At 36.1% G+C, this 16,556-nt stretch overlaps 1 protein-coding gene across 2 annotated transcripts in view; it reads left to right on the top strand.

Moving 5' to 3' along the window:
• LOC135212514 (uncharacterized) overlaps positions 1–16,556 on the top strand; it is a 99,320-nt gene that overhangs the window by 69,416 nt on the left and 13,348 nt on the right. For both annotated transcript variants that reach the window (XM_064246028.1, XM_064246027.1), the window contains 5 exons: positions 5,162–5,196; positions 7,580–8,250; positions 9,691–9,887; positions 11,350–11,589; positions 13,570–13,658. In XM_064246028.1, coding sequence (XP_064102098.1) covers positions 5,194–5,196; positions 7,580–8,250; positions 9,691–9,887; positions 11,350–11,589; positions 13,570–13,658 — 1,200 coding nt within the window. In that variant the 5' untranslated portion in view covers positions 5,162–5,193. The remainder of the gene's footprint in view (positions 1–5,161; positions 5,197–7,579; positions 8,251–9,690; positions 9,888–11,349; positions 11,590–13,569; positions 13,659–16,556) is intronic.

Here is a 16,556-nt window from a genome sequence, read left to right as displayed (position 1 = left end):
TTGATTTTGTAGGTCAGCATGTGGCTTCTGGAACCATCTCTTGCAATAGGAACGATTATTCTAAAAAAATGAATTTCACTGTCCAGTACTGGAAGTTCATTAAGAGTTAATCACCGATACCGCGTTGAAATCACCAGTGTTGTTGAATTTAAACTCTACGGAATTTCCTCGCCGCGTTTGGCGGCAGTGAAAGTAAAGCCTGGAATGCCTGACGTCGAGAGGTAGAAACTGGTAGTGGCGGAAGGCAGAGGCGATGTTTGTGTGCTGTCTCTCTCCGGGCGAAGCAGGATGCCACGCCAAAGGACCCCTTTCTCCGTCCCCTCCTCCCCCCGCCCTTCCTTAGTACCAGAGCCGAAAGATGCCTGGCCCTTCCTCATCATCGAGTGTTCAACCCTCGAGAGGATTTTTACGAAAAGGTTTAGTTTTTATGCGGTAACCTCACCACCTTGCCATGCATTAGTACCTGCCATATTCCCCCTCCCACCTTCATCCATGTAACCCCCCCCCCCCCCTCAATATTTACTTCATTTCTTATTGTATTTTGATTTGGTTTGAATTCAGGGTTGTGTCTTTGAGGAACTTTGATTGGCCTTTGTTTAGGGTATTTGTATTAGAAAAACTGATTAGACTGCTGGATGTTATTTAGATTTCGAAATTTAATAGACCTTTCAGTTCGTTTGGTTTTTGTGTTGAAAGGTAGGAAGTGATATGCAGTTGTGTTAATAGTTACTGAAAATTTATGTCGTTAATTATGTTTCTCTCTCTCTCTCTCTCTCTCTCTCTCTCTCTCTCTCTCTCCTTTAAAATTGTAGAATCGCCAGTGTTCGTTAAAATCAGTTTTTGTTGCATTAAGAAAAAAGAACTCACTTTGCGTTTGTACATTAGATACAATGGCTTCTTTTTCATCTGTACATTTTGTTTCTTGAATTCATACTTAATTACTCTCGTACTTGGCGTGCCGGACTTTTTTCCATTCTGTCTCTCTCTCTCTCTCTCTCTCTCTTTTTTATCTGGTGCTCAAACTTTCACTCCAACCTTTGCTTTTTCTCTTTTTATTTCTTACGATTTGACCTTTCATTGTGCATTTCTTCTCGGCATTTTCATGAACCTTTTATTTCATTCTTTGTTTCTTCTCTTGATTTTTGAGTCATTTTTCGAATCTTGAGAATTTTCATTACTTCCGCGTTAGTTTTCCTCTCTCTCTCTCTCTCTCTCTGTTCTTGGCCTCACTTTCTCTTCTCTGATTGTGCATGCCTTTGCTCCTTATTCTTCTGACTGCAGATAATTCAAAAGATATTTCTAGAGTTAGATCATTTGGTTTTTAGAAAATTATTCATTTCCATTATCTCGGAGTTTTTGTATAATTCAAATATAATACAATACAGTCATTTGAGAGTTCGAAATTATTCATGCATTTTTTAAGTTATCAGTTATCCAGTTATTCTGGAAAATGCAGATTTGCTATTCCCCGAAATTGTAAAAAGCGTCCGTTTCGAAATTGTTAGAAAATATCAGCCGTTCTGGAAGCTTTGCAACACAAGCATTTCCTGATTTTCATAAGTGTCTTAATTTTAGCATTTGATAAAACGCCTATAATTTCATGATTCAAAGATAATTGGAGGATAGTAACGGCTTCTGATAACTCATGATAACTCGCCTCTGGGACATGAGATCATGATCGAATTGAATTGAATACACACACACACACACACACACACACACACACACACACACACACACACACACACACACACACATATATATATATATATATATATATATATATATTAGGCCAAAGGCCAAGCACTGGGACCTATGAGGTCATTCAGTGCTGAAACTGAAATTGGCAGTAAAAGGTTTGAAAGGTGTAACAGGAGGAAAACCTGGTAGTGCACTATGAATCAGTTGTCAGGAGAGGGTGGAAAGTAAGATGGAAGAAAAAGAATATGAAAGGAGGTACAATAAAAGGCATGAAAGGGGTTGCAGGTAGGGACCCATGTTCGAGATAATTCATTGATGTTGGCGTACGAGCTAATTTGGTCATTCTGGAAGTGTGAGATCATTCATTTATTCTGGAGTCGGAGGTAACTCATTTCAGAAGTTTAAAAAAAAATATTCTTATTTTTTCCATCCGGATTTTGATTATTGATCTAATGATGGAAATAGCTCTTAGTTGTCATCTTTCAGTGTTTGTTGTTGCTCTCAACAGTCACAGCTGTTCTGAAAATGCCAGCGTTATGGTTTCTCGACTCCGAAAAGGTCTTTAAACCATCTGCTGTACTTTTTATCAGTTACGAAATCCAGTATCACTTTTGCTTTCACTCACTCTCTTCTTTATTAGCTGAAAGGATTCTTGGGTTATTTATTCATTTATTTTTTTTATTTTTTGTAAAGTCAGAAGGAGCGGAGATTTGTTGAGATGCGTGACATCTTGTTTGTTTATTTGCCGTTTTTGTGAGTTGAGTTTTCTTTCGTATTGCACATTTTTAAAATACTAGGTTTTCGTTAATATGGTTACGGACGGATCACTCACAGACCTGGATTTCTACCGAACGATATATATATATATATATATATATATATATATATATATATATATATATATATATATATACAGTAAGTGTATATATATACACATACATAAGTTCTGTTCAAATTGACATTCGTACAGCTCATGCGTTTAATGATAAACATCAGTATTTTTGCATTATTACAAAGATTTTTTTCTCCCTGTCTTCATAATGACAGAGAAGAAAGTGTTTTCACAGCTGTTACCCAAGACCTTTTATTTGACAAATATCTCGGGAGAATTTATAATAATAACTTATAACCGGTAATTCTTTGTCGGCTGTGCCAAAACATTGTTATTGGCTTTATACTGAACTGGTTCTCTGGATTCCAAGAATATATTTTTTTCATGATTGAATAATACACGCTTCGTAATCCCTGCTTGACCTCAGTGAGAAGGAGACCACAGCAACGGATATACTGCTGAATGTCTTCAGCTGCCCCCAGCCTGATATCCATCCTTGTTATGGGAAACATTACTGCTCCTGGGAGGTTTAAGAAAGCTGGGCCTGGTGTAGTTGCAAGCTCGAATTTGGAGGGAGCACGAGAGTCTCTCAATGTAAAGATTTTTGGATATTGATGACTACCCATGAGATGGGGATTCTTGCCAACTTGAGGGTAGAGAGGGAGTCTGTGACCAGCCTGGTGTACGGATTTAAATTTGGATGCGTCATGGGATCTTTTCAGTGTAAATTGTGCTGGGTGAAGATGAACTGCAGACTTCTGGCATTTTCCCTGAAGTAGTTTGGCTCATGAAACTTATTAAATCTTAATTTTTTGTAAACTGTGAAACTGGCGTCAAATTTTCATTTTGGACTTGTTTCTCAATACATTTCTTTTACTCTTCTCTTACGTATAAGAGTAGATGTTCATAGGTTAATGGCTGAAACAGCTTTCGGCTTGGAAATGAAGATTGGGAAAAATACTGGAGATATTGGAAGTGTTGGCTATAGGTGCCACACGAACATCAGCCCGTGAATGAAATGTAAGAAAATTAGGCTATACAGCGCCCGCGCGCGCACACACACACACACACACAGTGACGAGCGTATAGGAGAAATTTAGAAATCATCCCATTTGTAAATCGTACAGTGTAGTTCTTTCTCTTGTACCTCTTACCATATACCGAAGTAAAATGTCATCTTTTCCGCTTATTATGAGAGAACTGGAAAGGCTATACTTAACCTTAGTAAGTAAAGTGTTGTGACACTGAAACTGGAAGATCCCCTGCGGCAAGAGACACAAAGGAGGATTGACAATTGTAGGACAATGGTAGCGAAATTGCATAATGGGAGATGACAAGGAGTCATCATTATAATGACCTTTCATATCTCGTAATGACGGGCTTCTGGAACTTTCATTCCAGTGGTATGTATTTTCACCCGCTGTCGCCAGGAGTGATAGTACGAAGTTGACACGGAAGAGGAATAAAAGGGACTTCTTCGTTTTAAACCACTTCTTATGCAAGATACGATTACCACTGTTGATCTCTCAGTTGCATCATCTTCCATGCATTGAAGAACAATGGCTGAGGTGTTGTGATCCGTCTGTGGAGTAGGTGAAATGGATCTGTGAATAGATTTCTGTAAACGAGACAATTTATGATCATTATTATCGCAAGTCGATTTGGATGCGATTGAAATTAACCGACATAGTCTAAAATGAGAAAACATGAAAGATACGTCCAGTATATATTTATTTATTTTTAAATGTCTTTTGATTGCATCTTTTTCATGTGTATTGGTTGGGTGGTAAGTTCCTTTTCTTAACGAGCTGATTAAATTGTCTCATCTTTATGAATATCTGAACGTAGGAATATCATCTTGCAACCTAAGCTCCCGTTAAGATATAATATTTGTATATGCAGAATTATGGTTTAGTTGAAAAATGCACTTTCTTTGGTATCAGAACGTGTACCGTGACTCATATATATACATACATATATATATATATATATATATATATATATATATATATATATATATATATATATATATAATGTATGTATGTATATGCAAACACCTGCACGTGTGCTTTCTCTCACTTGCCATCCAATTCATGGAGGCGAGGTGTAAGAAGTTTCGAAAAATAATCTACCGTTTACATTGTTCATTTTCTCACTAAAAATAAAATGTGTTAGTATTGAATATTTTGAACGACGGATGGTTTTAATACAGAACTTTAAAGAAAAAGAATTATTCGTGCAGGTGAAGAATTTCCTTGCTCTGGCATATTCGAAAATGCTGACTGTAATTTACACTTGCGATTCACTTTTTCATAAATGAGAAACGGTGTTTGCTTATATTATGTGAATGAATGTATTACCCATTACTTATGGTCAAATGATTACTGTTTAATTTTTATTTATTTATTTTTTTGCGATTGACATACCTCCAAAAAAAAAAAAAACTCCATTTTTGAAGAATTCGGAACTTGAAAGTTTGTGTTAATAATGTGCCGATGGTAATAGTAGTAAAACATATACTGTAACTCTTATAAAGGCTTTGTCTTTTAAATGACATTTATATCTGCAGTGACACTAACGGTAATAGTAATGAATATTCCATATTAATGGGCGTTTCTCTCCCCTCAGGTCAATGCAGCTACCGGCGAGGCATTCGTAGTATGGTAAGTTTTCCTGTTTTTAATTTTGTTTCTGGGTCAGGTCACTCTTTTGATCAATGGGGTGGTGAAAGGTAGTGCCGTCAGTACACCTCACGCGGTGCATTGTAGGCATGCTTAAGGTTCGTTGCAGCGTCCGTTCGGCCCCTAGTTGCAACCCCTTTCATTCCCTTTACTGTACCTGCGTTCATATTCTCTTTCTTCCTCACTATTGTTTCATAGTGCAATCGCGAGATTTTCCCCGTTACACATTTAATAACTCCTTTACTCTCACTTTCCCTTTCAGCGCTAAATGACCTCATAGGTCCCACTCCGTGGCCAAAATTTTATATTCTGTTACGTTCAAATTAATGAGGACACTTTACTCATTTGAAAACAACCCGGCTTTTTATGCAATTCTGTTGTATCGCTGAAATTCCTTAAATTCCAGCTTACTACTACCTGTCTCCATTTTTGATGAGCTTACTTGGCTTTCAGTGACCGAAAATCTCGCTTTGATGAGGTTTTCTCGCCTTTCATAACAGCACCAGCAATTATCTTTCTCGTGTCAAGAGCTTTATCTTCTTTGGAGAAATGTCAACAAATACATAATGTTACGACAAAATCAACCAACCATTCAGTGGGCTACTTGATACCCGCTAATCTTAGGAAGACTCCATTGTATTTTACTCATTTTTCCTAAGGGAACCAAGTAGTTTGGTGCGCGTATTATTCCTCGTAGAGGGCTAGTGCCGTCAGTGCACCTCATTGCCACACACAGTAGACATTAGTTAAGGTTCTTTGCAGCGTGCCTTCGACCCCTAGCTTCAACCCCTTTCGTTCCTTTTACTTTACCTCATTTCATATTCTCTTTTTTCCATTTGACTTTCCACCGTCTCCTAACAATTGATTCATAGCGCTACTGCTTCGAGGTTTTCCTCCTGCTACACCTTTCAAACCCTTTGCTTTAAATTCACGTTTCAGCGCCGAATTGCCTCATAGGTCCCAGTGCTTGGCCTTTGGCCTAAATTCTATATTCAACCAATCAATATTAGATTATTGGCTGGGATTTGGGAACTGCTCTCTAAGATTTGGAAAATTTATAGAATCCTGTAAGTTGGTAACTCGATTTAATTTGACGAACTGGACCAAAAATACTTGTGATAATGCCAGTTTCATAAGAAAAGTCTGGTCAATTCCAACGGCCCTGCCTTTCACAAATTAAATGGAGGTCATTTTCTCTTTAATGCTCTGTCACTTAACAGCGCAGAATTGCAGTTACATATTTGACTTCGAAATGAACTAAGGCCTTACTCTCTTGATTTAGTTTTCAAAGCGCACAAATTTTATCTCAATTTTTAGTTACACACACACACATGTATTATATTATTTATATAAATAATACTCCACATTGAATAACAATTCTGGGAGCAAAATACACCTTGCGTGTTATTTATAAAATACCAAGTTTTTTTTCTAACGCTACATAAAGTTCCCCAAATTCTCTCAAACTATGACTAAATTTAGTCCAAGTTTTACAGCTGGCTAATGTAATAGGATTCACCGTTGAATGCACAGCCACAATACCTCATTGTTCATTGTGTGCCAGCACGAGGCAAATTGATGATCAGCAACGCTCCCTTTCACCCTTCTAGTTCTTCATTGATTACACACAAATTTTACCGCCTTTATTGGGAAATTTACAAAATGTCACTTTTTTTTTGTTATATATACTGGTTTTGTGATTTTTTTCTATGGCGTATTCCTATGAAGTTTTAGGACATCTTTTTACTTCTTGCCACCAAACTTTGCACATAGTACTTGACATGTCTTCTGACCGCTTCATCACAGCATAGACATGGGCGCCTTAAACATATTGCTGTAATAATGATTATTTTAAACAGGCAGGTAATAAAAGATACTAGAAAACATATTCATGTGACAATGCCTTAGTTAGCTAATTGGAATTCAAGTCTACTGCAAGGTCGTGAAGTATCCCCTCTTATGAAGACCCAGTAATAATCCATTTTGTTAACCAAAGAAGTTCAACAGCACAATAATAAGTCACCAGTAATGACCTATGGAATCTGAAGTGTTCAAGGGATTTAAATGCTATTTCGTCATTTCTTATAATTGAAAAATTCGTCAAGAAATGATTTCGTTCATCAGTATAGAAAGATAAAGAGAAGTGGAGGATGCATTTCCTTTTCGAGTTCTGAGTCTTTGAATTTTTAATACAATTCTCATTTCTTGAGTAAGGACAATTGTTTACTTCTTTTTTTTTCTTGATTTGAGGTGTTGATTCATCCCACTTGTCCTTGGAGCAAAGTGTTTCTTCCTCTTGGTGTTCTTTATATTGGAAGCCTAGAATCTGAGTTGCAGTGATTTAATTTTACGTCTTTGCTTGCAGAAGGGGCGGTTGATGGACATGAGGCACCATGTGGCAGTTGCAACATTACTAACGCTGTCTGCTGTGCTCGGGGGAAATCTTCAGGAGACAGTGGGCCTTGTTGGCCATTCCCAGACATCTGCGGGGCACCTTGATATAATTGCATCTTCATCGTCGTCCAGTGAAGACGAGGACCTCCCGCTGGATGCTGCTGGTAATACCAGCTTGAATGGGAGGGAACCCCTTGATGACTTCCAGAATTCATCACCTAACTCTGGAGGTGATGATTTATCTTCTAGTCAAAAGCTCAGTCACGTGAATCAAGATTTAAAGTTACCAGCTAATGAATCAGCTAAGAGCTCATTTGTCAAAGTATCTGCAACTGACCAGTTGGAATCTTCCGAGTCTCCAGTAAATGATGACAGGAGTAATATTTCCAGTAGGGTTAATCCTGTATCAGATGGGTCTCCCAATCTACCTCCATTTAAACCATCTCCCAGAGACCCATACGTACCATCCCAGGATGAAAATTCTGGAACCCCTATTCTAAGCACAGTCAGTAATTCATCTGCAACATCAGCTCCATTTATCAACAATACATCACACGTTGATAGTGGATCTACATCCAGTACGTTCACAGAGAATGCTGCAACACTATCACCAGAAGAATTTAATAGCAACATATTAACAAGGTATGTATTTTTTCATTGTTTTTGTTATATGAAAATTGTGACATATTAATCTTGTATTTCCAACACGGAAACTCCCTCCTGGTACAGTTAGGTTCATGCCTTAATTTTCAAATACTAGTTAATATACAGAAAGTATGGTATATTCTGTCATTTTAGCTGTCCGTCACTGTACCAGTGTTTTAAAAACATTATTGTTAATGTTGCATTATTCGTTATCAAATAAACTAGTGTTTATCATCATTTTGAAAGTGACACAAGTAGAGACATTGGACAGAAATATATAGTACGTGTAAAGAATCAATCAATCAATGCACAGTTCTTGGCCAAATATTGTTTGTTTTCAAATGCGGTAAACTGTGGTAACATTTTAATGTTAAACTTCAGTAACATTACTTTTTCTGATTTAGAAACCAATATAAAACTGATGCATTTTTCTGTAGCAAGCCGACTTCTTCCCGTAGAGGGTGGATTTTCCTTTGACTTTATTTTTTTTTCTTCAGCCATCCAATGTTTTTTTCCCTAGAGGAGTGGTTCCAAAAGATGTTATCTTTCCACTTCTAAGCACTCCAATGCTTCATAGCTCTAATATTCAGGAGAATGATGTTAAAGAGAAAATGTCATTGCCATTGGGACTGCTGTCAAGATACATAAACTTTTTCTCTGTTTTGAGAGGATTTATTGCTATGTCTGGAATAAGTTTCCTGATTATAGATCCTGATCAGTTCAAGTTAAGTGTGATAAAGTCTCATTGGCAAGGTAAGGGTCTTTTTGGCTTTTCCCATAGGAAAGTGTCCATCTGAAGGATAAATAAGATATTTGGTTGCCTGTCCTAAGGCCTTTACATTGAGGAAACCAAAATGATAAGAGGAAAGTTTTGTCAATATTGATGTTGAAAGAATGGAAATAATTGATCTAGATCTGAGTTGTAGAGTAAATTTTATAAATTAAGGTAGAATAGGAGACAAAGATGAGCTGGGTGTTTGGTTAATTCAACAGTGTGAATGAAATTTGGCTATTTACTTTGCACGAATGATGGCTTGAGTTCTTGAAAAGTGAATTTATTGCCAAATGTATATAGAATATTGACAAAAAGAATGAAGGAGGACATGAGAGATGCTTTTGGGGTAAAGAGAGAACGGTTATTAATATCAATGGGGTAATGCTAGTTACATAATTAAGGGAAACAAATATAAAAGTTCAATTATAAAAAATACTGAACAGAAACTAGTTCTGTAACCACATAACCATTTTAGAGAACATTGTAAGTCTTAAGAATGCAGCAGACTAGTTACCATACATCATTTTGCCTATACTGCACTATATATGCTTTGGAACAAGTGCGTAACAGTTGATTAATCTAATTTTTCTGGCTAAATTTTGTATTGTTGTAAGTCTTGACTGTAACAAATGGTATTATTGATGAAATTATTCTTATTGCAGGTTTAGCTTTGATGCCCTTCAGGCAACTCAGATAGCAGAACGATTAGGAATTGCAGGATCGGGCATTACTGAACTTGAGAGAGAATTAGCATATGACGGATATGACTTTGAAGGGCCTGATGTATATGTTGACAGGCCTCACGCTCTACCTCTTCAAAGGAATGTCCGCAAAACTCCACAGAGGAAAAGGAATGCTGGTAAGTCTATCAGCCAGATTTAAAAGGTAGTACTTTTATTGTGAGGAGTTATGCTGCATTAATTTCATGTTGCTAGGACCATGGTTATATGAATGTTATAGTTAATGGTAATTTTTGTGGAATGGCCTTTTAAAATGAGCTATTATAGAATATCAGAAAAAAGTTCATACTTGCCTGACTTCATGCATCCTTGGGACGGTTTCTTTTCTGATAAGAACACCTTGAAATACTCTTAAATTGTATCCCCAATGTATATATATGCTAGAACCCAGTATTTGCATTTTTTTTCTGGTAGATAATATTTGTAAGTATTTTTCCAAAAGGAATGCCACAGTGTCACATGTATGCAACTCCCTTGGAGAATTGCTGCTCTTCAGACACTGTAAGAAAGTACCAGCAGAACAATGTGATAATTCTTAAAAGGATGCCCCTGAAGGGAGGAACCTTTCTGGCCCCTCCCCCTCCAAAACATTGATATTGTCAAGGCCAAAGTCAACACCTGTATTGGGATAGAACCCCTTTTGAATTGGGGTTATCAGAATTGTAATCTGGACCAGTGGCTTTTCCAGACAAAGGAAATAGAAACATCAACATACTGTGACAAAGCTTAGCATATATACTGACAGTGGCACAGAGATAATCTAAGTAGATGAGAACTTATTGGGTGGAAGAAACGCCAAGTTTTTTTCAGTATAGAAATGTACTCCAGGAGGTATTACAATGGCTTTTGGCAGATTAACTGTGTAGGTTTTTGACAATACGTATATCTAAAATTTAAATAGAATTTGTAGAAGTACTATGGGAGAGAGCTTTAAATGGGATTTTGGGTAAATTTGAAGGAATTGTTTTGCTTCTCTGAAAATAACAAACAGACTTGATTTTTCAGACCTTGTTTGTAATAATGTAGCGAAGGAAATTTTCAGTGCCTGTGGTACAAAATTTTTAAAAAATTTATTAAAAGTGAGGCTATTAGCTGACATTGTTTTAGTATAATTTATTATGGAGGATGAGAAATATAAAGAATAACAAATCTGGAAGTCCACAGAAGGTGAAGGAAAACAGGCACAAATTTCATGAGCTGAAGAGGAATGGCGTTTAAGTAATGAAAACAGCAGAAAAGAAAATAAACATCTGTATTCTAAAATTTATCATGTAATTCATGTGGCTATAACTAAGAGTTTTGGCTATTGAAATAAATCCATTGAGAAACAATAAGATCCGAACACTTTACCACCGACAGTTTTTCTGTTGAATACTGAGAACAAAGCCATGACATGTTACTGAATAAGCCTTTGTTTACACTTTATGTCTGTGTAAAGAAAATGTTTTAGATATTTTTCTTCTGTTCACAGAGAATTTAACATGGAGGGGTTCTGTTGCTAACTTACTCAGTTATATTGTAAGATAATAGTCTCTAAATATATAAGACATAGCCTCTAAATATACAACTTATTTATTACAGACTTATCTCAAGCTACAAGAAGATTTTTCCTGGGTGACCCTGCTCTTTGCTATGCAGGATCTTGTGAATTTTTTCTCTTTTGTTGGTTGAGTGGAGGTCTCATTGATGGTGGATGTGGAGGATTTCTCTTTGCTTGCTGCACAAGACCCAACCAAAGAGGACAGAGAGGGCATGAAAGCTACAGAGATGACAGCTCAGGTCTCATCCCCGTTGATTATGGGCCCATTAGGAATGATCTTAGTAAGTGCATATTCATTCCTACATGAGAGAAATTTCATTACTTTTAAGATTATTCCATATTACACTCAACGTAATTTATTACCTCGCTTTCCTCAACAGAATTTTACAAGGGGATCATTTTTAAAACACTTTTCGTGATTCATAGATTATTTGTAGCTGTTCCTATGCGAGTTACTGAGGGGACAGTTCTCTTCTTCCACGGAATTGATAAGACAAATTGGTAAGATACGACTTTATAGGAATTTACACCCATTCCACTTAATTTTTTATTTTTCCTTGTTTTGAAGTCTTGGTTTTAGATTAATGTATCTTTGCCAAGTCACAGGGGAGGGAAGGGCAATTTTTATATGCAAAGATTTGTAGTACCTATTAACCAAACTTCTTTCTAAACTTGTGTTTTTATAATGTATAAAAATTCATGTTCATATTTATAAAGTATATAAAATTTATGTTCATACAGTGTTCTCTGACAGCAGGCAACAGAAATCTCGTACATATATGCTGAATACGTTAATAATACAAGAACATCAGTTATGGGCTTATGACCAGTGGCGGCTCGTCAGTAGGCACTGTGGCACTGCAGCAGCAGCACCCCCCCCCCCCCCCCCCCCCCCCATAGATTTCATATGTATGCACAAAATTATGAATATGAGAAATTAAGTATAGATTATCAATAATCCTTAAAAAATTATTACCATTCTCTTGTTTTATATAAAAAAAATGAATTGAAATAATATGTGGAACTGCGGTGCCCGGCCGTTCTAATTTTGCTAGCAGAGTGATAATGTGGTAGCCAGCCCGCGCGTAAAGGTGACGGGAGCAATGCCCTCTCGAGCAGTCACTCTAGCTGTTAGAGGGAGAAGTTATGTTTTGAAATTTGTCAAGGCTTAATCAATATGTACTATTAGTGATAGTGATCAAATGAGTGGCGATACTGATGATATATAATGTAATGCAGAATAATCAACTCGGTGGCGAGTTGCAGTACTAAGTGGGAAAAAATGACAACCACATTGATTTCAATGAATAAAATTCAAAATAGTAGGCAGCGGTTCTGCTGCCTTCCTCAGCGGGAGAGAGAGATAGAGAGAGAGGGGAGAGAGAGAGAGAGAGAAAAAGTGTGTATTTATGCAGATAATATCAAGGAATTTAAAAAAAAAAAAAATATGTAATAAGCAGCACCCCTATGAATGATAGCCATCAGCCGCCACTGCTTATGACTGATCTATGATATGAAATGAAGATTACGATTATGGTCATCCACAATAGTATTACTTCCAAAAAGTTCATTGGTAGTAAACAACTTTATAATTCTCATTGTGTATAATCCATGACTTATATTGCATACTATTGATTATGTATGTCCTTTAAAAGATTGTCTCAGAATATATTACGTATAATGATTCCATTGCCTTAAGAGAAGTGCTTCTGTATGTGTGTGTATATATATATATATATATATATATATATATATATATATATATATATATATATATATATATATATATATATATATATATATACTGTATTTCAAGTTAATAATGATGTCTGTTCATCTTTTTTTTATGATGTATGCAGAGAACTCATGACCTCTAAATACTCCAAAGTTAGTAGCACATAGTGACATTAGACTGTATGTTCTGAAAACTATTTGCCAACTAATACATAATAGTGTATGTATATTCCACCTGCCTCGGTTTTACTTGCACTTAATATCAAGTGGAGTGGATGGAGAATTATCGTGTACTGTCCACTTTAGGAATAAAAATCAAATTTTACCAAATGTTCACAATTTTATCAGTCTTGTTGGATGCATGATAATGAAGGCAGTAATATTCAAATCATTGCCATCACATTGTATTTTGATTACTAGTAGTAGTATTGATTAATTTGCATATTCTATCAAGACTTTGACCTTTGATATGAAATTTGTTCCAATGAAGGGACTATGTAGTATTAATGACAATTTATGTATTTCAGATTGTGGTCTTAGCGCCAGTGATCGTTTGAGTGCACAAAGGAGAATTGTCGGAGGCAGCGAAGCTGGTTTTGGCTCATTCCCTTGGCAGGTCAGGCAAACTCTTTTCTTCACTGAATCTTGTTCTTAAGAAAAATATATTAAGGTTCCTAGTTAACATGATAATTTTAGATTAAAGCACTGCATTCTGGAATTTATTTGTACGGTACTACTATATACAGTATATTTTTATTTGACAACTTCCATACCCAGCAAGACTGAAATACTTTGCAATTTACTCCATAAGTTTTTACAAAATTCCAATTTGAACATTTTAGTGGGGGTTACCTATATAGTAAATAAATATAAAATGAATAAAGTTATGCAAGTTATCTGAATTGGCTTTTGTTTTACAATGAATCACAGCATAGATAATGTTAAACTAGAATTAAATGAAAAGAAAAATATCAAAAGCTTCTGTATTGAGTGTAGGTAGGATTCACAGTAGATGAAACTGCAAATAAAACAGGAATGATAGGATACTGAAAATCATCTACACACCTCATTTGCTCAAGCCTTACCAACAATGTTCAAAGATTTTCTTCATTCAGCAAGGGTAGGTGCATTAAGTAGATGGTAACTAAATTTTAAATCATTGGTATTTGTGGTGATTCACAGGTGATCTAAAGAGGCATGAATAACAATAGGGGAGGATTAGAGTAGCTTGTAATGCTGCATTCTCAAACTAAACTTGACAGGATAGAAAATTGTAGCCAAAGACTGGATACATACTTCAACCACAGGGTTATAGCCTCAATAACATGGAAGTCTTCTAACTTAATATTAAATATTATAATCCATGAGGAGCCAAGAAGATTCTTGGTCAGCAGCATGTAGGGTATACCTTAGGAGTTACTTTCTTAAAATTGTTTGAGGATCGGATGCAGGAAATATCAGTATGTAATAGTGGATGCATTAACATGACAATTTGGAACACTGTCACATTTGATATCTATGAATTTTTGCAGCTTATTAAAAAGAAAAGCTAATTGTTTGACATAGATTTAGCAATTTGAAATACTCTGTGTAATTTCACCAATGTGTAAATAACTGAAAAACTCAAAATGCTAATTGAATGAAATTTTATTATAAACGTAGCTGAAGCATTGGATACAAGAATTTGCAGAGAAACAGACAAAAACTGTCCAGGGAGTCCCCAGTTATCAGCGGACTCAGTTGATGGCGATCCGGTTTTATGGCACTTGTCTAACGCCATAAAATTGGCAATTTATTGTGCCATAAGGTGTCGATGATAGCGTTATGGCGCCATAACATACCTAACAGAGGTGCCATTAACCGGTTATTGGCGCCATTCACTGAAACTCGTTGCCATTAACTGCTGAGTTTCGGTTAATTGCGGTTTTTGCTCATCAGCACCCCGCACTGATAACCAGGGACTACCTGTACCTTGGAATTATTGAATAGGTTATGGTATGTCGTTTGGATTAGAGGTTAGATGTGAAGAAAGAGAAAACAAAGATGTGTTGGCAGATTGAAGAGAAAGCTTGGTAGTGAAAGAGAAAGATATACAGAGGGGTAAGTCATCGGTACAATAATTATAGTAGATTATTATTGTGAAGCAGTTTAATGAGAATGGAGCTTCATCAATATTCATCAGTACTGACTGGATAAGGTTAGTAAGGAAGAGGAATATTGGTAAGAGAACAGAATTCTAGGAAATAGTATTAGAAATTGAGATGGGAACTAATGCTACGTTATTAGAATCAGATACACAAGACATACTACTAAACACTAAAAATAGAACATTGAAAAAGGTAATAATAGTATGTACATACTATTAAGAAAAACTATTTTCAATATGAGCCTAGTATTTATTTTACAAACCCTTTTGTGGATCTATCCAAATCCCAGATGCTCCAGCTGTGGATGCATGTGTCAATTCCATAAGTCCACTGGAGGCAAACTGAATTCTCAGTAGTACATTGTATGCTGTCTTCATCAGCTACAAGGACAGAGGCTTAGGGAAGAGGATACTCTTATAAGCAAGAGGTTCATTCTAATAAACCATTTTTTCATACGCTCCACATTATTGATATAACATAATCACTCATGACTCACCTTCACTTTAGGGGGTAGTCTTCAGAAATATCATTATAAGCACTAGTTGATAAAACTAAACAATGATCACAATACATATACAGTTGACCCCCTTATTCATGGTTCAACATTCATGGCTTCGCCTATTCGTGGAGTTTTCTGTGTGACATATCCGAATTATTCACAGGAAATTCGCCTATTCACAGATTTTTTTCATACAGCAATATTCACTAAAATACGTACTTGTACCGCAAATATCCTGTCAAAATCATTTTACAACACAAAATGTACAGAACGATGTGCAGAACGATGCTGTAGGCTGAAGGAAACTTGCATTTCTGACTGATAGGGGATACAAGAGTAACATTTGTAGGCTGGTACTTCATTTTGCAACATGACTTTGAAATATTAGGGCGTTCTGGGATGATAGTTTGAGGTATATTTTTGTTTGAACTGTCAAATTTGGTGATTAACTGTTAAAACAGGTAGTTATAAGCATTTTTGAGGCGTATATAACCTACTTAAGAGTAACAAATAGTAGGAGACTACTGTAATGTAAGGTTACTTTGGGTGCTTTGGAATGATGGTTTGGGATGTATTTTTGTTTGATCTATCAAATGAAGCAGTCAAATGTTAAAATAGGGAGTTATAAGCATTTTAGTTTAAGGGGTACAGGGTATTTTGCAGTTGTAAGCATTTTTAGAGGGAATTTTGCTGTAGCTTCGGGAACTTATTTCCGCGTAAAAAGGGGCCACTGTAGATGTATGGATGAATTATAGCAGAGCCCACCCTGTCCAATTATAGCTATTAGGACTTTATCCTGAAACAGTAGTGGGAAATATAATTTCACCAGGGCCTCTTGCCATAGTTTGGCACGAGCTGACAAATAAAT

This window comes from Macrobrachium nipponense, chromosome 41 (assembly GCF_015104395.2).
Source record: "Macrobrachium nipponense isolate FS-2020 chromosome 41, ASM1510439v2, whole genome shotgun sequence".
NCBI lineage: Eukaryota > Metazoa > Arthropoda > Malacostraca > Decapoda > Palaemonidae > Macrobrachium > Macrobrachium nipponense.
The sequence above is the reverse complement of the archived record's forward strand: the minus strand, read 5'-3'. Positions and strand labels throughout refer to the sequence as shown.